This window comes from Olea europaea, unplaced genomic scaffold (genome assembly GCF_002742605.1).
Source record: "Olea europaea var. sylvestris unplaced genomic scaffold, O_europaea_v1 scaffold256, whole genome shotgun sequence".
Classification (NCBI taxonomy): domain Eukaryota; kingdom Viridiplantae; phylum Streptophyta; class Magnoliopsida; order Lamiales; family Oleaceae; genus Olea; species Olea europaea.
Window position 1 is genome coordinate 109,362 of NW_019243883.1, and position 24,185 is coordinate 133,546.

Here is a 24,185-nt window from a genome sequence, read left to right on the forward strand (position 1 = left end):
CTGTCGTGTACACCATGGTATGCACCAGTCCTGATGTTGCAGATGCTATAAGTACCTTAAGCAGATTTATATCCAATCCAGGCCCGGAACATTGGACTGCTATGAAATGGTTATTAAGGTATCTTAAAGATTCTGCAGACTTAGGCTTATGTTTGAAACCTAGTAAAGAGGTAGTTAGTTTTAAAAGATTTTTAGACTCTGATTATGCGGGTTATAGGGATAACATGAAGTCAATTACAACTTATATGTTTACTTAATGTGATACTTATATAAGTTAGAAGTCTCAATTGCAATCAATTGTAGCTTTATCAACTACAGAAGCTGAGTATGTGGCTGATACCGGAGCTATTAAAGAGGCCTTATGGCTGAAGGGTCTTCTAAATGAGGTAAATGAACCTATTAATCATGTTGTGTATATTTAGATAGTCAAAGAGCTATGCATTTATGTAAAAATTCAGTTTTTCATGAAAGAACAAAACACAGATGTAAGAATGCATTTTATAAGAGAGATAGTTCAAAAGGAATCTATTTTGCTTGAGAAATCCCTACTCAATTTAACCATACTAATATGGGTACAAAGGTACTTCCTCTAAATAAGTTTAAGTCATATTTGCAAATGTTAAGAATTAATACTGAGTAATCTTTGTGTTGGTGAAGGTGTATTAACTTGGCACTGATGATCTGGAAGGAATTATATCAATTGCATTGAGAAGTCTATTGTTATACTTTCTTTTCTTTGTGATTTTTTGATTATTGGCATCAAGGGAAAGATTTATTAGGCTGTGATGCCAATTTGTTTGGTGATCCGATCCATTTGGACGATAATGAAGCTTTGATCCAATAAATACTACTCAGCCCATTGCCCAATAATGCAATGTTTAAATGTGCTACCACCTGGCCCAAGACTTATAATACACGTGTGTGGCTCTGGACTTTTAGATCTCCTAAATCGAACATCTATAGTGATGACCATTTCTATATATTAGTTGGTCTGAGATACATTTGGCCCACTTGTTTCATTATTCTTGGGTCTCTTCGTGTGCTGTGTGTGGAACCTTCTGGGTTGTCTCTCCTTCGATACTTAGTGTCTCTACCCTTTCTTCTTCTTTGTGATTCTTGTTCTTTAAGCCATAAACTTCTGGTTTTCTGGTGAATCTGAGTGTGTTGAATCTTGGTGATTCATTGGTTTCAGTTTGAAAGGGTTGTGTTGGTGTTTTGCAGAGATTTGGTCCATTGAGTTACTGCCTCAGTGTTGTGGTTTGGGGCTGTGGTTTGAGAGCTATTAAACATTGTACAAGTGGGTTTGCTGGTTCTGAGCCCAATCGATGAGAACTTGATGCCTTTGGTTTCATCTGTGTTCTATAATATTTGAGTCAATCTGGGGACTTGAGTTGTAGCATTCACTAAATGGGAGGATACATTATTGTTAACTTGGTATAACACTCGGGAAGAAGACCTACAAAAAAGGAGATAACGTATACCTTATTTCAGAAAGCTATAATCTTGTTCTTATCGGACAGCAACATGACTTTTTACTTTGTTTGAATATAATACATTTTTCAAAGTAGCAAAATTATCCTTAACACGAATAAAATCCTCCAAAATAAAAAGTAGTAGACAATAATGTTGGGCAATTTCACTTACTGCAATAACAATTCATAATCCAAGCAAAAACTAATTAAATACCAAGAAATCAATAAATAAAGACCACATGAAATTTACATGAAAAAAACCTTCTAGTGTAAAGGGAAAAAACCACGAGACAATTCTGACCAAATCCACTATAATAAAATAGAGTTTACAATATTCAAGATTATTACCAAAACTTGATTTCTCAACAAATTGGAAATACAACAATAATCAATCTCTAAAACAATAAATAATCTCACCACAAATCAACAATTTGATAAATCCTGTGAGATAGCCACTTTGAATACTATACCCAACTAAAGTATCCAAAATAAATTCACTTAGAGAAATCCTTAATTTGTACTATCTATAGAAATACCTATGTGAAATCCACTCCCAAAGAATGAAAGAAAAACCTTTTTTCTTTTCTTTCTCTCCACCCTTGTAACCTTTGTTGTTGTTGTTTTTTTTTTATTTATTTATTTATTTATTTTGTAGCCACAATTTCACATCAGTAGCCTCAATTATGTATTTTTCATATGCAGCCACTTTTTTTTCACTATATATATGTATAATGTGAGCTAAAATACAATATATTATGGATTTTGCCTACTTATCTTCGTATGGGCTGGAAGCTCATATAATAATCTCTCCCTCCAGCCCACTGAGGAAGGAGATTATCTTCTAACAAATTAGTTAGAGTTCATGCAAGCCAATTCGACACAAAGCTCAAGTTTTTCTCCGGTCACAACATTTGTCATCATATCAACTGGATTCTTCTCAGTATGAATCTTCTCTAACAGTATCAATTGTTATGCCACTTCTTGTCATACCCAATAATATCTCACATCAATGTGCTTCATCCAAGAATGATAAGTAGCATTTTTGCTTAAGTTAATGTGCTTTGACTGTTGTAATTAACTATATACCTCCATTACACGTTTTCCTAAGAAATGTGCACGTGCCATAATGGTCAGGAGAGTGATATTACTTTCTTGACGTCTGAGTTCAAATCCTTGCCATGCAAATTTGAAGAAAATTTTTTGCATTACACTTTGCCAACAACTGGTTCTGATTTCCCCTTAAACCCTTCCGAGCCAGACAATTATTGAATAGTCTAACCGGTTCACTTGTATGCTCGATCAATTAATGTAATCGGATCGGACCGATCGGTTCGACCCAGGAATTGGATAGTAGTCCGGTCCCTATTGCCATGGATGGATCTACAATGAGGTTAGTAGGTCCTCTACCCCACACTAAATTTTGAAATCCAAGATTTTGAAAGAGGTTTTTCAAGATTTTACACAAAAAAAAAAAAAAAAAACTCTCTTATAATTTTCAATTTAACCCCCCACAATTACAATTTTGTGAAATTTGCACTCCACAACTCTACCTTTCTTGCTCTTCCTCTATCTGTCTCCGTATAGATTAATAAGACACAAATATCATTATTTCGAATAGGCTAGCACATATTTCCCTTCTCGAGGTTAGGGACACTCGAGCAAATAAGTGGATGCTTGTAAGATGAACAAGTTCATTAGAGAGCCGCCATGAGATTTCACACTAGTAACTATTTCAGTGTTATTTTATGTTTATATTATTTGACACTGGACCCTCAATCAGGGGATTGTTTATACTCAACAATATTTTTCTCAAAATTGACTTTTTGGTTTAAAAAATGAACAAATATAATAGAAAATTTTGATTGAATAAAACTATGTGTAAGAGCTTATGCTGTCTACTATAGCCTAATTACAACCTCTACAACAATTTTCTCTTTATGTCATGTAGGGGTCTGATGTATCAATACTTCTTGACAGCACTGGAACCATAATCATTAGTGAGAAAAGGTCAAATCCTAGCAGGAATCAAGATCGTGGATTCGAAGTTATTGATGAAATGAAATCCGCACTCGAGAAAGAAATTCCTCATAAACTGATTTTTATACTGTGGGATAAAATGGCCAACAGTAAAAACTTAGATCGTTGTCCGAATTTTGCTAGCAGTTTCAACCTCATGGATCTCAAGATAATCTTGAAACCATCGTCAGTTTTAGCAAGTGCGTTTCATTATATCACAAAATTGACTCAGAACGAAGCATTGTGTCCCAATTTTTTGTAAATATCAGCAAAATTTTAGTACAGCAGAATCCAAGTATTAATAAAAGAGAATTATGACTAATATAAAAAACCATATGAAAATTTTTAGTTTAAAGATTAAGGGTGTGTTTGATAGCACATCCTTTTTCATGGAAAATGGAAAATCAATACCATTTTCCAACTTTTGTAGTGTTTGATAGGTGAAATTTTTTATGGAAAATGAATTCCATCTTTCTTGGCCACATCAGCATTTTCCATTAAAACCTTGAATTCCAATTGAAATTCTAGGTTACTTAGCAATTTTTTAATTTTTTTAATTTTTTCAATTTTTTTTTGGCAATGGAAATAAATTCTAAGAATTATTGAAAAAAAAAAATTTCCCTTTAACTGATAATTTCCAAGTAAAACAAAGTCAAACGAACACTAAAATATAGATGATTTTCTTTCTTTTTTTTTTTTTTTTTTGGCAATGGAAACAAATTTCATACCCAATACAAGTAAATTCTATTCTTTTAATTGACAATTTTCATGTAAAACAAAATCAAAAGAACATCAAAAAACACTTTTATTTTAACATTTTCTACGCGGAAAATTATACGAATCAAACACAATAATATACAATTCCTAACAAAACAATTTATAGGCAATTTAATTCCCTGATATTCGTTTTCAATTCAATTCAATTCAATTCCATCTTTGCAATCAAACAGACCCTAAGTAAAAACTGAAATATGGTTGATGAAATTTTAATCAGACACCTTCAATCCTAGTCATAGCCATCGATCTATTGACAGACACTAAGTACAAGCTGGACAAGCTTGAGAAAAGAGTTGAATATGACGAGCATGTTTAATATATTGGAGTGGACTGGTTCTATGTCACGAATCAATATTTCTCTTTGACGATATGAATTTATCCAGAGCATTATGTGTTCGAAAGAAGATGGTGTGGAAGTACTAAAATTTACTTGAATGAGTAAAAGCCAGAAAAACTTTATTAAAGCAGAATCCAATGTATAATAAAAGTGTGTAATTACTAACATAAAATCTATGTGGAAAATTACAGTTTTGATAAGATCTGTGACACTGAGATTAAGTAAAAACTGATAAAAAATATTGAATTAACATAATCAGACTTGTTCCTTCCTGGTCATCTCCAATGCTTTATTGACTGGATCATTAGGGTCGTTCATATATCTTTTCCAGAACCAGTGGTCTCTCCATACTTGCGTCATTTCTTCAATAGGAATATTCTTAGTCTCGGGCATGAAGAAGTAACAAAAGACGGTCATCAGCACCACAAAGAATGCAAAGAAGACGAAGAGACCAAACTTCATTGTGCACAGCATCGAAAGGAACACTTGAGCCACTAAGAATGTGAAGAACATGTTTACTGCTACATTAATACTTTGTCCAGCCGATCTGATCTCCAACGGGAAAATCTCACTTGGATAAAGCTATCCCAATGGCCCCCAAGACCATGCGAAACCGGCAACATAAATGCAGATGCATATCACCACCAACATGGCAAACCACTTTGGTAGCAACGTCACATCTCCCGTCACACCAAATTTGGCTCCAATAAGAGCTGCAACTGCAATCTGTATCGACAATAAAATGCAAATTATTACATTAGCAACGACCATGTATAATTAGCATGACTGCACGTTTCTTGAAAATGGGTTAATTTTTTACCTGGAAGATAGGCATTTGGACTCCTCCTTCAAGAAAGAGAGTTCTTCTGCCCCACTTGTCAGCGTATGCGACTGATACTAAAGTTGCAAAGACATTTACGACGCCAGAAATAACAGCTGACATGAGAGAAGCATTGCTTCCAAATCCAATGGTTTTAAAGAGCACGGGGGCATAGAACATAACCACATTGATTCCAGTAAGCTGTTGGAAGAAAGGGATCAAGATGGACATAACCAACTGAGGACGATAGCACCGCCTCTTTAAGATATTTTGCCGTGGATTCTGCACTAGGCTTGCTTCATTCTTGGCTGCAAGGATATCATTAAATTCAGCATCAACGTTGTCAACTCCACGAATTCGCTTGAGCAGTGCTTTTGCTTCCTCTTCCTTTCCCCTATCCACAAGAGAGTTTAGGGTATCGGAGAGGAAAAAGGACGCAATAATGATGATTACACCAGGAACGCCAGCCAATCCCAGGCTGAGCCGCCATCCCCAGCCACCCTCAATCTTAGCAAAGATATAGTTGAACAGGTTGGCTACCAATTTTCCAATTGTGATCATCAATTGAAAGCAAACATTAAATGTGCCACGCCAATTATATGGAGACATCTCTGATAGATAAAGAGGCACGGACTGCGTAATTAATAGAATCAAAACTAAGTTAGATGAATGATCCAAATTTTAAATCAACACGAAGAGTAAATTCTGATACAAATTGATTCTGTTACCTGGTTAGCAAACCCAACGCCATGCCCAATAAAACACGGCCTATGACCAGCATACTGAGGTGCACTGCCGCAGCGTTGATGATGGCACCAATCAAGAAAATTATTCCACCAAGCATCATCGACTTTCTCCGGCCAAATTTCTTGGTCATTGTTGATGCAAAAAAGGACGCTACAAGGGCAGTCAAATAGAGGGAAGATGTAAAAAGTGTCAAAATCTGGCTGTCAAACTTGCAGTATTGATTGGTTGATGTATCATCCATCTGTTTATGGTAAACAGATGGAAAGAATTTCTCCAGAAAAGGCGCCATGGAAGTAACTCCACCTGGATCAAGAAAATCAAGAAACTTAAACCAGAATACTTCTTGAATAATCAAAACCACGAAAAAGAATTAGAAGTATTACAAACTGAATCCAAGAAAACATAGATGAAATCATAAAATCGCAGATTACACCATAAACCCTAAATCACAACATCAAGGCTTAGATCTTTCAATCGAAGGCTCAGACCACACCCATTTACCATCACAGAGGCACCGGGACTCAAAACGAACCCTCACAACCCAACACACCAAGGTCACTTCACTGGACTCAAGAAATCAAACTGCCTACCTTCGGTCGATCACTCACACAAAGGAGAATCACACAAGAACACGATTATCACAAAGATAATCAACCAGAAACCTCACAAAGAGAAGAAGGAAGGGTCACACAGACAAAAGGAACTCGAAGGTTCCAAATGGCAGAGAGTAAGAAGAAAAACAGAAAGTGACGATCCAAGAGCCAAACAGGGAGTAAGGAGGATATTTATAGTAAATATAATCAACCGTTGATCAGCGGGTCAATCCAACGGTCCAAGAGCGACTAATGGTGTGTGGGCTGGATATTGGGCTCGGTTAAGTGGGCCTTCTAGGTATATATTTAATGGACCAAGTAATAAATCCAATTTGGGCCTTTTCATCATTGCCTAACAGTTGGACTGGATCAAATGGCATCACAGCCCAACAGATCTCCACCTTGATGCCAGTGATCATACAAGAAGCCTAATAAATGTAAAACACAATTTAAATGTCCTTCTCTAGAAGACAGCTTCCCAGCATTCTCAACAAGCATCAACTTTAGCACCTGTGCAGAACAAAACACTTAACCAGCATCAATGTTCAAAATTTGTAAACAAGACTTAAATTTGTTTAAAGGAATTACCTTAGTACCTACATCAGCTGGATTATACTGAGTTGCACTTTTCTCAAGTAATATAAGTTCTTTAGAAACAACATCTCTAATAAAATGCAACTTAACATCAATATGTTTTGTTCTTTTATGAAAAACAGGGTTTTTACATAGGTGAATTGCACTTTGACTATCAGAATACAAGACAACAGGGTTACTCAATTCATTAATTTCAGATAATAAGCCCTTAAGCCATAATGCTTCTTTTATTGTTTCAGTTGCAGCAACATACTCAGCTTCAGTAGTAGATAAAGCAACAATAGGTTGAAGTTGAGATTTCCAACTAATGCATGTATTACACAAAGTAAACATATAAGAAGTAGTAGATTTCCTATTGTCTCTATCTTCGGCAAAATCTGAATCTACAAAACCCTTAAGTACAACACCTTCATTACAAGCACTAAAGATCAAACCAACATGTGAAGATCCTTTCAAGTATCTCAACAGCCATTTTAGAGCACCCCAATGGTCTGGTCCTGGATTAGCCATAAATCTACTAAGTGAGCTAATAGAATGAGCTACATCAGACCTAGTACATACCATAGTGTACATGACAGAACCTACGGCATTAGCATAAGGTACATTTTCCATTTGCCTAATGTCAGATTCACTTACAGGACATTGCTCTTTACTAAGCTTAAAATGGCTGGCCAATGGAAGTGAAACAGATTTAGAATTATGCATGGCAAACTTAGTCAACATCTTTTCAATATATGCAGTTTGCTTCAAGTACAGTATCCTACTGTGCCTTTTCCTCGTGATTTCCATACCTAAGATTATCTTTGCATGTCCTAGGTCTTTCATTTCAAATTCAGCACTTAAAGACCGTTTTATCTGGTTAATAGCATGCATATTCTGACCAATCAGCAACATATCATCCACATAAAGAAGTATAAATGCAACAATAGCATTTTCATCATTTCTTTTAAAGTAAAGACAATGGTCATATTCACTTCTTATGAAACCAATAGTAGATACAAAATTATCAAACCTTTTGTACCATTGTCGTGGAGATTGCTTTAAACCATATAATGATCTTTTTAATAGACACACATGATCAGATTTAGTTTTATCAATAAAACCAGGTGGCTGTCTCATATAAATCACTTCATCTAGGTCACCATGCAAGAAAGCAGTTTTCACATCCATTTGTTCAAGTTCAAAATCATAATGAGCAACAAGGACAAGCATAACTCTAATTGTTGTATACTTTATCACAGGTGAAAATATCTCATTATAATCTATGCCCTCTTTTTGCGTAAATCCTTTTGCTACAAGTCTAGCCTTAAATCTTATGGGTATCTTTTCAGTATTTCCCTCCTTAACACTAAAGATCCACTTGCAATCAACAAGGGTCTTACCTGCAGGTTTTGGAACTAAAATCCAAGTCTCATTTTTCATTAAGGAGTCCATTTCATCTATCATAGCAGCATGCCAGTTCTCAGACTGCTTGCAGCTCATTGCCTCTTCATAAGATTTTGGTTCTTTAAACACTAGGTCATGATAGGACAAGACAGCAAGTGAAAGGTAATCTCCATACCTAACAGGCTCTCTTACTTCCCTCCTAGTCCTATCTCTAGTTAATTGGTAATCTCCCAATTCATCAGGCTGACTTTCCAGATTTTCTTGAACATTTTCCTCTTCATTTTCTTGAGGATCAGAAGCTATTTCAGCTTCTTCATCTACCTGTTCATCACTAACAGGTTCAGTAGGTAAACCAAGCTCCACCTGAAGCTTGGTACCATCACCTCTTTCATCACCAGGTACCCATTTTGGTTCTTTATTATCTAAACAAGGCATCTTTGACTCATCAAAGGTAACATCTCTACTGGTGATGATTCTAAAACCTTTTACTTCTTTACTCCATAGCTTATAACTTTTAACCCCATCAGGATATCCCAAGAAAACACATTTCTGGGCTCTAGGTTCAAGTTTTCCTATACTTTGATGGGAATAGGCAGCACAACCAAAGATTCTTAAATGTGAATAGTTAGGAACATGTCCTGTCCATAACTCTTCAGGGGTTTTATCTCCTAGAGCACTTGAGGGGGTCCTATTAACAATATATGAGGCTGTCATTACAGCTTCACCCCATAACACCTTAGGGACACCTGAGCCTATCAACATGCACCTAACCTTATCTAGCAAGGTTCTATTCATCCTCTCAGCCACTCCATTCTGCTGAGGAGTATAAGGTACAGTTTTATGCCTTTTAATACCAGATTCTTTGTACAACTGATCAAATTCAGCATTGCAAAACTCAAGGCCATTATCAGTCCTAAGGGTCTTAATTTTCTTCCCAATCTCATTTTCCACCAGAATCTTCCAAGTTCTGAATTTATCAAATGTTTCAGATTTGTGTTTCAACAAATAAACCCAAACCTTCCTTGAATAGTCATCTATCAAGGACAAGAAATATCTATTTCCTCCTTGAGTAACAGTGGATGAAGGCCCCCATAAATCAGCATGTATATACTCAAGGATAGAGGTGGTTCTATGTTTTCCTGTGTTAAAATGCATCCTATGCTGTTTTCCTAAGGTGCAATTTTCACAAAAAGACACCTTAGATATAGAGTCCTTCTCACACACACCTTTCTTATAAAGGATGTGAAGGCCCTTTTCACCTACATGGGCCAATCTCTTGTGCCACTTTAAGGTAGCATCAACTTCTACACTAGAAGACTCACCTATGTGATCAAATACTGTACTAGCTTTGATCACATAAATTCCATTTCTTTTAACACCTTTAAAAATAACAAGTGATCCTTTTATCACTTTCAAGAAGCCATCTCCTATTTTTCCTTGCAATCCCATATCATCTAGATTCCCCATGGAAATCAGATTCCTATTCAATTCAGGAACATATCTCACCCTTTCAAGAGTGCAAATGTATCCATTATCGAATTTCAAAGTGACATTCCCAACTCCCTCAACTCTGCAGGCTACATTATTGCCCATAACTACTTCTCCTCCATCAATTTTCTTAAAATTGTCTAAATATACCCTTTTATAGGTCATATGAAAAGTGCAACCAGAATCCAAGATCCACTCTTGGTTCTGATTCTCATCAACAACATTTGCAGAGCTAGGTAGATTTTCAGTCACAGCATATACATCAACTGTGGCAGAACCTTCAGATTCTACCACATTTCCTTCATCAACACCCTTTTGTTTCTGTTCATTTTTCTTCTTATAACAGTCTTTAATAAAATGTCCAGATTTCCCACACCCATAACACTTCTTAGTCCTAGTCCTTGACTTAGACCTGCCTCTACTTTTAAATTTTCTTCTACTGTTATTTCCCTGATTATTATGGCTTTCCTGAGTACCACTAGACCTACTTAAAGTCCTCCCCCTAGCAAACAAGTTCTCATGGCCACTATTACCTCTCTCAGACTTAAGTTCAAGTTCCTTACTCCTTAAAGAGTCTATAACAATATCAGGTGTAAGAGTATCTCTACCATACTTAATGGCGGCTTTAACCTCTTTGTAGGCTTCAGGTATTGCATTAAGTAGTACTACAGCCTTATACTCATCAGAAACTTTCTCACCTGTATTAATAATGTCTTGAACTAACTTATTAAAAATATCTAAGCTATTCTCTAAGTCTCTAGTTGGATCTATCCTAAAGCTAAAAAATTTCTCTAATAGAAACAACTTATTAGGTAAAGACTTAGGTAGGTAAAGTTTTTCTAATTCATCCCATAAAGCCTTAGCAGTATCATGTTTGTCTACTTTTCTTAAAACTTGATCAGATAAATGCAAAATAATGGAGGTATAAACAAGTTCATCAGATTCTTCCTTTTGATCATCTGTCATGGTATCAGGAAATTCATCTGTTATTGCTTTAGAAACCTTTTGCTGAACTAAAACACCTCTCATTTTTTGTTGCCAAATGGGAAAATCCCCTTTTCCATCAAAAACACCAAGTTCAAAAGATTTTCTCATGTTTTATTTGTGAAGAACTAACACACAGTAATTTTTTCACAAATTATAACAAAACAGAGAATCAACTTTTGAAAACTGTTGAAATTGACCTTCACAAAAATTTATGTTTTAGATCACATAAAGTAATATGCAGTCAAAGAAAATGAGCCACAATTATTTTTATTCACAAACAGTTTCAATCAATAGCAGGAACATTAGGTATTCTAATATAAACACCACAAGAATCAGGAAATACAACAATGCAGGTAAAACAATATCTCAGAATTAAAGAATCAGTATATGCAGGACCTAGGGCTGATCAAATTCACCAGGATTCCGTGAGAATCAAGTTCTCAGGTCAAGGCTCAATTTGAATCACCCAAACTTAATTGATCACAAGCAACTATTACAAGATATCGCAAACTAATGTAACAGGTTACAATGTACAGTAACTAAACATATCAACATAGAGGCATATATACATAAGGGCAGTGTTTAGTGAGTGTGAGATCATAGGGGGTTCAAGAAATGCAAACCGAGGATGGTTAAACAATTTAACCACCAGCTGAAATCCAGAAGAAATTATTGCAGCATGGATAAATTCACTGCAGGTCACCAAGGCACAAAACGTGCCCCTACAGATTCAGTCTCCTCCAGTTTCAAGGCCTGGCAGCTCCAATCAGTTAGGGTTCAAGCACAAAACAAGCCCACAGGATCTCAGTATTGTGATTCATTTTCAAATCACATCGAGGAATCACAGAAACTCCCTCGCATTCCACAGTCCAGAGTCGAATCAACACCACAAACCACTATGTCGACACAAAATCAAAACTAGGGTTTCGCGATCTCCGGTCGAACTCCTGAAAATTAATTTTCCAGTGTTCAACCTTCAATCGAAGACTCACGACCGAAAGCCTATAGCTCTGATACCACTATTACAAACTGAATCCAAGAAAACATAGATGAAATCATAAAATCGCAGATTACACCATAAACCCTAAATCACAACATCAAGGCTTAGATCTTTCAATCGAAGGCTCAGACCACACCCATTTACCATCACAGAGGCACCGGGACTCAAAACGAACCCTCACAACCCAACACACCAAGGTCACTTCACTGGACTCAAGAAATCAAACTGCCTACCTTCGGTCGATCACTCACACAAAGGAGAATCACACAAGAACACGATTATCACAAGATAATCAACCAGAAACCTCACAAAGAGAAGAAGGAAGGGTCACACAGACAAAAGGAACTCGAAGGTTCCAAACGGCAGAGAGTAAGAAGAAAAACAGAAAGTGACGATCCAAGAGCCAAACAGGGAGTAAGGAGGATATTTATAGTAAATATAATCAACCGTTGATCAGCGGGTCAATCCAACGGTCCAAGAGCGACTAATGGTGTGTGGGCTGGATATTGGGCTCGGTTAAGTGGGCCTTCTAGGTATATATTTAATGGACCAAGTAATAAATCCAATTTGGGCCTTTTCATCATTGCCTAACAGTTGGACTGGATCAAATGGCATCACAGCCCAACAAGAAGGCTAAATTATATGCCCGATATACCAATATCATAACCAAAGATCAATCCTCCCATGGCTGCAGCCATTAATGTTATGACCACATACCATGTGAGTTTTCCAGGGTACTTTGCAAGATCGTCACCCCGACCGCCGCGGCTAACAGCAATACCAACAACACCCATCTCAGAATGCAGAATGCAGAGCACAGAAAAATGAGAGAGAGAGAGAGAGAGAGAGAGAGAGAGAGAGAGAGAGAATTGCATTGAAAACTCGAAACTGCATTGGTATATATAGACTTGGAGGGGCGAGAAAGTTATTTGGTTAGAAGTATAACTCAGATTAAGCTGGGATTCCAACTTCGACATGAAAATGAACTCAGTATATTCCCTGTTTTTATGTTAGTTTTCTGATAAAATTGTTCTTACCGTAACAGAGTTTCCTATTCCTGGCCTAACAAGGATGAATCATTTCAGGTAATTGAGCGCATGCTTTAATCCAAATAAATTCAATCTTTATTTTCGTTTAGAAACCAAATACAATTGATTAGTGGGATACCCTTCTCTTTTCAAAAAATTAGGCAACTTTTTTTCATGAAAAATTTTGTGGTATACCCCTTTATACTTCCATTTAGGCACAAAACCGACATGGATGATGGATGGCCCAAACGTTACATAATACTTCTTTGCCAAATACAATATATTTTTCTATTTTCTTAATAAAGTCTTGTGAATTTTTTTTGAAAAGAAGAAGAAAAAATAATTAACTGTGACTATAGTCCCAAAATTTTAAACCCTCGTTTAGTAAGGATAAAAATTAGATTTTTAGTAAATTTTGATAAAAGTTGATGAAATATGTGGTTGAAAGGTTGCGGACCCCATAAAATATGTGGTTAAAATTAATTATTGAGTTTGACTAAGATTAAAATTTAGCTCTTATTTGAGCCCCATTTTTATCAAAAAATGAATTTTTGAATAGTGTATTGATAGAAAATGTGTGGTTCAAAAATAAAGAAAATTTTTGGATTTATGTGTAATATTATTTTATTAAAGAATATGTGGTTGAAATGTGGTCAAAACATTATTCAAGAATTCATTTTTTTTCCAAAAAATGGAATCAAACAAGGGCTTAAATTGTAATCATTACCAAGTAGGGATAAAATTTTAATTATGCTTTCTAAAATAAATATCTATTTTGAAAACTAAATTAAATAATATCTCTACTTAAATTCCGTTCACATCATATTTTACCTTTTCTACATTTAGTTTTTAATGTGATATGCCACCGAATGTTGATTTGGCGCCAGTTTGTTTCCAATTGTTTGAAGACAAAAATGCATTTTTGAACCCTTTTTCTGCCAGCACATGGGATCCATGTGAGAGAAAAGTAAAAAAATCATGGCTTCCAATGTTGCAATAGTTCGAAAATGCATTGAAATTGAGCAAAAAATTGGAAACAAGCGAGCGCTTAATTTTTAATAAGCAAATTAAAAAAGAACCCAAGGTTCTTAAATCTACATCCATCACAACTTACCACAAAACAAGAGTGATGCTATTTAGCAATATTGATATTTAATCACCAATCTAGGTAATAAGACTAGTAACATTAAATTACAGGTTCATTTAAATACAAGTATTAACTATCTATTTAATATGGCATATGATGTACTGATACTTAGAGTAAATGTTCAACACAATGGTGTTAGACAGCATTATTATAAATAAAATATAAATTTTGCCTATTTTTTGTAGAGCTTTTGATTATAACTTTTAAAACATATTGATGAATGGATTACAGCCACAAACCAATTAGAGAAAGAAGTAACTTTGTCCTCCATCCAACGATAGAAGTTCGATTCTTCTCAACTACAACCCTATCTTTCATGAGATATCAAATTACACAGATGTTAAGTACCATTTTATTAAAGATGTTATCTATATTGATGAAGACTACTATTTCACCACTTCAGAACTTAAAACTATTGAGAATGGACAAATTTTATTCAACTCTTCTACACTACCAGAAGGATGAATCACAGAATTAATACAAACAAGGGTGAGAGATTTTTTTGGCATTTTTTTATCAGAGCATGGGCCCCACACACGAGTCTCTTCTGGTAAAATTCTGTGAGAATATTTTTATACAAATAGAATAATACATATTTTATCTTATACCCATCCTTTCCTATGTATAAATTATATAACATGAGTAACGAAGAAACTTCAATTCAAAATTTTTACTTTCTTTGAGCTACGAGGTGGGACCAAATCCGTACAAAAGAATTCAAAGACAAACTCAACAGTCCAAGGTTGAAGAATCCAAACAAAAAAAAAAAAAAATCAATCATTAGCATTAAAAAACTTATATATAATGTGAAGTCGTGTTTCTCAAACCATAACTATATAAGTGAAAATTGTCTTTTACCCTGCCATTTAGATTGGACAGATGGTATCTCCACGTTGGCTGACTCTTGACCACTCCATTTGAGCTACTTTATACATGTTTTGGGCCGTTGACTGTATCTAATAGTTGAGATTTAACCACTCAACCATATTGGTGTATGGGGTCCTTTCGAGTTCCTAGTCTCTAGAGTCTTCAATTTTTTGGATCCTTGAGTTTTTCTCTCTACAGCGCCTGTATTCATCCTTTTTTTTTTTTCAATCCATGTTTGATCGTGAATCTGTAACAATATTTGATTAACAGTTGATGGTAGAACTCATGGTGCAATGTTTTAGGCCTAATTATTGGCTAGTAAATCTGCACTGAGTCGATTGAAAGGATTCTTATAGTCAAGATTTGGCTAGGTTTGTCGTTTGCGAGATCTCTTCAGATCAATGACCAAATAGGTGTCTGATTTGGTTTTATCATTCCATTGTACAATCTCTTTTGAAGGTTTTTGCACAATAACGGACTTATCCCTAAGCCCCAGAATAGATTTAGTCGAATTGGGTGAACAATTCTCTTGTATTCTTTAGATTTGTTGCACAATGTGTTTGGTTCGATTGTTACTATTTGTTGTCTTTCGGTCAAAATATCCAACATATAATTTCAAGCTCACCGTTGATAATCATATCATTTTTCAAATGCTCTATAACATGAAAATCAACTAAAATCACACAGGAAGTACACTTATAGAAGATTAGTTATCCTTATAAGCAATATAATTAGCCAAAGCAATCAATGGGGCAGCCTTTTCAGGATCATATTCAGTAAGTTATTCTTGAGCTTCCCTACTCAATTTCTCAGCAAAATCTCCAATTAGATTTGGATAAGTAGTTTTATCAGCCAACATGTCTCTCCCAGCAGTCTTTCCCAGTTCTTGAGAAGATTTTTCGACATAATGAATATCATCCACCACTTGAAATAACAGCCCAATAAACCTAGCAAATTTCCTCAATTTAACAATTTCATGATCATTTACCCACAAAGTAGCCCCAGAAACCACTGATCCAATAAAGAAGCAGTTTTATGTATATGAATGAACTCCAACTGGTCTAATCCAACGTCGGATGTCACTTCAGAATATATATCGACAACCTGGCCTCCAATTAATCCTTGAGCACTAGCACACTCAGCCAATTCGCCAATCACCCTCACAATCCTCTCAAAAGGCACCCTTTTTGTGGCAATGGTCATGTGCTCAATGGATTCATGAATCTTGAAAGGATCCATCAGCAATACTGCTTCTTCCAAGGCCTTGTTCACGGCACTAGCCTTTTCAAGCACAGGCTTTGAAATTGAATATACTTCTTTAACTAAACGGTTCTATAATATTTCATAATATTTTACATAATTTTTCAACAATTTTACGTATTTAAGCGGGTTAGTTTTGGCTTTATCTTCTCGTTCATCAACTCAATCCTGTTTGATAATCACTATTTGAAAACTCTTTTTCTATGTACTTATTTTCCACCACACATTCATACAATAAATATTATGCACGTAAGTCCAAAATATTTTCCTACTTTTTACCACACATTCTCCCACAAAACACTATTCAAAATATTATTTTGAATACATAATGGCCATCAAACAGGGGCTAAATGTTTCTACTTAAATAATCATTTAAAAATTGGTTAAAACAATTAATTTGAGCATGTATTTTTTTTCCAACACTTATTTCCTTTTGTACTTTTCGAGTTATATCACAGCAATTCAACTTTACATTCCGCGGAATTATCATTCATGCATGTTCACTAAATGGGAGGTTACATTATCATTTGCTACGATTTATGTTGTATTGGCAACTCTTAGACAAAATCAAGTCATAGTTAAATTGTATTAGGAGTTTATCGAGTTGTGATCAAAGTTAAAATAGGAATTATTGTGTCTTAATTAAAGTCAAAAGAGTTGGGATTGGTAGTATAGTCTTTGATGGAGTCCACAGAGATTACATGTGATCAAGGGAATACAATTAGAAGTCTAAAGAGTGTCAAAAAGCGGTACAAGTTATATTCCAAATTCTCAAGTATAACTTGCAATGCATTTTTGACATAGAAAACATTGAAATTTGGACAAAGTTATTCCCAATAAGAATTATAATCCTTTGAGTTAACTTTTCAATGCATTTTGGATCACCTCAATCGAACATCGGTAGAAAACGTTATGATGAAAATATTGATGATTGCTCGACTGCGCTCACCTGTCGCTAGCCTAGCGCTCTAGCAACGATGTTACATATAAAATCATTGTACGCATTTTTCAAAAGTTTTATTCGATCTATGCTACCTAATTGTCTTCTACTATATATACCCAAACCCTAACATGTTTTGTGTGTGGTTGTTAATTATATTACTTCTTTATAACATCATTCCAAGATCCAAACTTAGGATAATCTGACGTGATTGATGAACCATAATATGTTGTTCGTTGCTTTCATGTTATTGATTGTGGCATTCAAAATATAGGATAACCTGACGTGATTGATTAACCATCTAGAAACAATTAAAAGTGACTTATTGCTTTTAATTGTATAATCCTACATGTTAGGTCAAAATAAATTGGCTAAATCTAAACTTTCATCGTTAACTTGGTATAACACTTGGGAAGAAGAAGACCTACAAAAAAGGAGGTAACGGATACCTTATATTTCGCAAAGCTAAAATCTTGTTCTTATCAGTAACACGACTTCTTACTCTGTCTAAATATAACATTTCTCAAAGTAGTAAAATTATCCATAAGAAAGAAATTTAACTCTACAACAACATAAATATTGAAAACTTAAGCCTTTGTTTGACAAGCATTAAAACAAAGAGTCGTGCTAGGCTTACAAAATCAGGGTGCTGTCAGGCCACACACATATGTGGGGCCTACATATATATATATATATATATATATATATATAGTTTTAATATATGTAGGGTCCCTGCACAGTGAAGGGCCCTATAAATGTCCTATGAGAAATGCCTTGTATACTGAGCATTTCTCTAAAACAAAACATTTTTCTCTCAAACTCATTTTTAATCACACATTTTCAAAATAAAATATCTTGTATGGAAATTCAAAATTTTTTCTTACATTTTAATTAAACATTGTTCAAAAAATCACTATTCCAAAACACATTTAATCATTTTAATGATTATCGAATAGTGGTTAAATTTAAAGTAAAATACAACATAAACTAAGACAATAGTATTATGGTTGATCATTTGTGGACGCATCAAGTGTTGGAAATTTACTTATACATGCACAGCGGAAAATTAAATTATTTCGATTCCCACCGAGGATCCCTTTGTATTTAGATAGAAATCGTGATAAAGATTGTACCTTTGACGAATTTTGCAAACCTTTTGCTGTTCTTTTCGTTCCAACAATCTTGATTCGCCACCCACAGCTGTCCAATTGTCCAGCCTCCAACGGTGATCCACACAGAGAATAAGATTGTAACTACCAGGATTTTTCCTCTTGTGCTAGCAAGAATAATGAAAAACATATGAATCTCAAACCCTAGCCATGTATTTATATAAACCCAAACGGGCTCGGCTCGATCCGATCCAATATTTAATTAATCCATTTAATTAAATTCGGTCCGTGAATTAATTAATCCAATTAATTAATTCGTGAATATAAATAACAAATCCAATTAATTAATTTATCCAACGATTGTTAAATTAATTAATTGACAAATTGCAATCTTTCAATTCTATTTTGTGTGTGACCCATCAGGTTTCCGATCACGATGCCTAACGACGTAAAATATTATTTTAATCTAATCAAAATTGATAAATTAAAACATCATATTAATTTATCATCAATTCACACTCGTCGTCCCAGATTAACATCTAACAATGTGTCAGGACAATACATGTGACGGGAAATGTCACGTGGTATGACAAAACCAAACTCGTTCATTTACCGTGAAACTATAATCCCTTCGTCTATATGATCCGATCAATTACGAGATATGAAAGTGTGTCAATCTCGATTATCAATCATATCTTTCACTCCACTATTAAGTCAATATAAGTGGAAAACTCCTTTCGACTTATGAGAACACCTTGTCCAAGGATTTCATCATCGACTTAATTGAATGAAACGCAGATCATAATCTCCTACTATTTAAGAGTAACGAATCCTTTATTGATCAATTACAACCTTCATACGATTCTTGACTTACCTGAACGATGTCGTATTAGCGGCCCTTTGCAGAGCAACATCCAACACCGTCAAAGTATGACTGTCCTTATATAAGGTACCATGACGACCTCAAGTCAAAGGATCAATTCCACTGCCGAACGTTAGAGATTAACCACTGACACTCAGATAGTTATCCATGTGGAATCTCTCGAAGGGTCTCCAATATTTTGTTCTATAACAAAACATCCACGTGTTCATTTAAGTGTCACCACACTTTAACTTGTGAGATCGGCTAATTACTTCACAAGTAAGAAATGTCACACGTGATGGTCTATCCGTAATAACGATATTCGTATCTCGTTATTACTTACGACCACAGACTATTTAAGATTTAATCAGATGTAATTTGTATCTCACAATCACAACTCTTGTGATTAACAAATTACGAAAATTTGAATCTACGGACTCTATTATTTATTTAATTGTCTATTAATTAAATAATAGATCTGCCATTAAATTGCATTAAGTATATATCAAAAGTATTTATGTCCAAAATTGATTGGACCTAGGGCATAATACTTACATCAAGACCACCTAAATATGACCCAATAAGACCTGTAGATACTTCGAAATCCTTAGCATTGTTGTTGAGCTCCCTGTTTTTTCATTTATTTTTTCTTTTTGCAAAATTCTTGTTCATTTCTAAAAAAATTCACGTAGATTTGGATCCATTATGGAATCAAATATTTTAGTAAAATTTTATTCTCTCATCGATATTATGTAATGGCTAATTTTTTTTTTTTTTTTTTTTTTTTTTTTTTTTTTTTTTTGTTTTTTTTTTTTGAATTTTTATTTGGCATGCACTTGTGAAAGCATACAATTCAATAACAATTCTTGCAGTTGATGGAGACCTCGTTGTCGCGTTTGGTATACACATAATAAATGAATTTTATTAAATACGGATAGGAGTAAAACGTTCCCACAATGAAAATTATGTGATAAGGATTGAATTAGTATTTTAAAACTCGGACTGAGCCGCGAGGATGAACCAGAAACCTAGTTTGCATGAACCAGTCAAGTTATCGGAATTTTGTCCATGATGTCTTTAAGTTGGGGCTTGAATGTTGAACCTTATGGCTAGCTAAGGCAGCATAATCACTCTTTTACCTCCACAAACATAATATACATTAGCCTTACGCCCTTTGTACAGAAATGATTGTACAGAAGTCCATTAGATTACTCGCATGGTGGGTTCCATTGGGTGATAAAACAATGTCAAAAAATTATCCACCCACCCCATATTGTGTGTTGTTTGGCCAAATGGGTCGGGTCTCAAAACTTTGATTTCGACTACTCATTTAGCCTACTCTTCTCAAAAATCGTATATTAGCATTTTCAAGAGATTTTAATTCATAAATTAAAGAATCTATAAATTTAGATAGTAAATTTTGATTTTGAAAATGCACTTTTTAACCAAAAAAAAAAAAAAAAAGGGGAAACCAAAAAAAAGGTTTTTTTTCCCTTTTTTTTTTTTATTTTTTTCCTTTTTTTTTTTTTTTTTTAATGTTTGTCACTTTTTTTTTTTTATATATATGTCAATCACCAATCAATTCAAATACAATTTAAAAAATTTAGAAAGTACTGGAACATAATATTGAAATCTGTAATTTATTAAATACACTCACTATAATGTAAGAATTTAGATGCCTTGAAGTCTATTTTTAACCATTGACTCTTTAAAATATAAAGCATCTTGTATTAAGAGATTCTTGAAGATTCTAACATTAATTATAAGATTACCTCGAAACTCAATTATTTAACATATTTGCCACATAAAACTAATTGACTAGACATGATAATTCATTACTTCCTCCGTCTCATTTATATAGGCTTAATTTCCTTTTTTTCTTATTTCAAATATATGGTCTTGTTTCTTAATTTGGAAAATTTTGTTTTGTTCCTTAACTAATATACTCTTTTTAATTTGCCTAGTTACAATCAATTTTTTCCACTTAATTTGCCTACTTCTTAAAAGATCCAAATACATGCACATTTCCCAATAATTTGCTAACTTCTTGAAATTAATTTTCAAATTTTTTACTAATTCCAACAATAATTTATTACTAGTTGTTCAAAATTAAATAAGGGCAAACTAGAAAATTTCTTGGCAAAATTACTTTTTCAATGACATTTAATAATTATTTTTAAATCCGTGTGAAAAATGAAATAAGTCTATATAAATAGGACGGAGGGAGTATTTTTTTCGCACCGGTCTATTCCTTAATCATCTTGTCTTTTCTAATCTAGCATTCCCGAACCACGAGTTTTTCACAAGTCGTTCACCTGTTTCATGATCCTGACTCACTACTCTCTTAAATTCTGAAATCTGCTTACAGCTTGGCTGTGACCTGTGAGAGACTGATAATTAGTAAATGCTAAAACATTTACTCCCAAGCAAGAATCTGCACTTTCTACTGGTTTTTACTATGTTGAAAACTAAAATTACAGCTGCTGTTTTCAAAGACCATGAATGTCTTTATCTTCATTCATTTATTGGCATCATCAAATGATACATAATAACTGATGGTATCACATCAAATTTTGAGAAATTCAAATAATTATACATCTTTATATTGTAGCAGTAAATTTTATGAGTAAATGCATGTAGAATTTTTATTTTTTTTTCAGAAATCTATGGCTAAAATTTGTAGAAGAAGACAAATAAATTCCCCTAGAGCTTCACAATTTCTGGGATGTGCACTGGATACTTATCAATGCAGTCTTGCCAAGGTCCATCAGTTGTTGTTTTAATTGTCCTGTTACATTTCCATACGGCACTGTTACATTTGAATCCACTTCCAAAAGCTATTTGCCAAACTCTATCCCCTTTCTTCATCCTGCCTTTGGCCTCAATGTAACTTAATTCGTACCATAATGAAGACGAAGACGTGTTCCCAAATCTATGCAGTGTCATTCTAGAGGCCTCAACGTGTTCAGAAGACAGTTGGAGGTTCTTCTGAAGTTCATCGATCACCGCTCGGCCTCCGGCATGGATGCAGAAGTGCTCAAAGGCTTGTTTGAAGTCAGGAATGTAGGGTCTCCATTTAGGGTTAAAGATTTTTCGACCAATTAAAGTGAAGAGAAAAAGGATTTGTTCTGATGCAGGAAGGACTAAAGGGCCTATTGTGGTTATATTGGATTTCAAAGCTTCACCAGCTATAACCATAAGGTCTTTTGACAAATTAATCCCAACTTTTCCCTCTGAATCTTCTTGTTCATAAACACATTTATAGGCCTTATCATCAGAACCCTTGTGGGTTCTAACCACATGAACTAATCGATACTTAGCACGGCGTTTATCGCGACTCTTGTTCGATAAAAGAATCGCAGCACCCCCCATTCGAAACAAGCAATTTGGAAGAAGCATTGCCCTTTCTGAACCTTGGGCGTTGATCAAATGACATTTCCTTTCAATGCTTTAGATTTAGCGATGCGATCAATGGCCAAAATCAATAGCATTTGAATTGGGCGGTTGAGATCATGTGTGGCTCTTTATAAAAGGCCTTGGCATTGCCATTCGAAAGCTTTTAGTCTTGCAAACATAAAAGTTCATTGCTCTCAAAATTTCGTGCGATTTCTGGCGAGTATTCCGTAATCTTCAATCTTTTTCGATAGCATTGTAACATTTTTCCAAATTTTCAACGATTTCCCAAGATCCAATTTCCACATTTCTCGACGAAAAAACAAATTTCAATTGTTCTCCGTAAATACTCTTAAGTTTTATTTACCTTTATAGAAAATGGTGTTTGAGGAGAGTGGGTGCTCTGGGGGTGACTTGGAGGTTGTAAGGATGGTTGAGCCAGTTCTGTCGAGATATCCGAGGCAATAATAGGGGGAGAATATCTGGTGACGACTAAATAGCCCTGTAGATATGTCTCAGCATTAGGGAGTATCTGACTATCCGTCGAAGTTGAAAACAGCCGACTTGGCTAGACTTCAGACTGAATATAGGATTCCAGAAAGTGTGGGTTTAATACTACCGGGGTCGAATGAGCGAGCCTACAACCTAAGGCTAGGGTTCGTGGATGCTGTGGAAGGAGGCATTCTATGGGATGGAGATGGCTTTCTCCATTTTCCAAACCATGCATATACCCAAGGTTGCGGCAAGGGATGATAAGATGAAGGGATGGCATTACCTGACCTCCTAGGGTCTCATACTCTATTCGTGCTCGATCTACCATGCTCCATCAAGGAATCGAAGAGTTTGTGGTACTGGGCTTCCAGGAGATGGTACACGATGGAGGGTGACCCTCTGACACCTCTTATTGTTCCCACCAAATACTCTACATTTAGTGAGTACTAGCACTTCGCCTCTGAATGTATATTCACTTGTATTCGAAATATAACTCATTTTTTCTTGGAAGTCCTCTTTCTCGATGTGAGTTTTCCATCGAGGATTTTGACATGATCTATTTCGTATATCAGCTCTCTCCAAAGAGGAGATCTTATAACGAGCTGATAAGGAAGAATACTTACTTCGTCACACACGAATTGATAGCTTCTCAAGGTAAGTGTTCTGAAGTTTGTTTATCACCGTGGTGGTCGCAGTGTAAATAGACTAATCTGTTGTGTTTTATTGCAGATGACTTCAACAAGATGAGGCCCCATGAAGCCAGACTTTAAAACCATCCAAAGGATGATGGCTAAGGTGAGGGCCTTGAAAACTTCCTCATCGGCCTACAAGAAATAGATGGAGGACTTGGTAGCTGCCAGCAAGATGCTG

General features: G+C 35.0%; 1 protein-coding gene and 2 pseudogenes across 1 annotated transcript; all 3 read right to left on the reverse strand.

Moving 5' to 3' along the window:
• Positions 1-4,758: 4,758 nt before the first annotated feature.
• On the reverse strand, positions 4,759-13,029 carry LOC111382800 (annotated as a pseudogene).
• Positions 13,030-16,040: 3,011 nt separating this feature from the next.
• Positions 16,041-21,948, reverse strand: LOC111382753 (annotated as a pseudogene).
• Positions 21,949-22,078: 130 nt separating this feature from the next.
• On the reverse strand, positions 22,079-22,841 carry LOC111382830 (3-ketoacyl-CoA synthase 5-like). The gene has a single exon (XM_023006875.1). It carries the CDS (start codon positions 22,827-22,829, stop codon positions 22,134-22,136), a length of 696 nt encoding a protein of 231 aa, XP_022862643.1. The 5' UTR covers positions 22,830-22,841; the 3' UTR covers positions 22,079-22,133.
• Between the last annotated feature and the right edge of the window lie 1,344 nt (positions 22,842-24,185).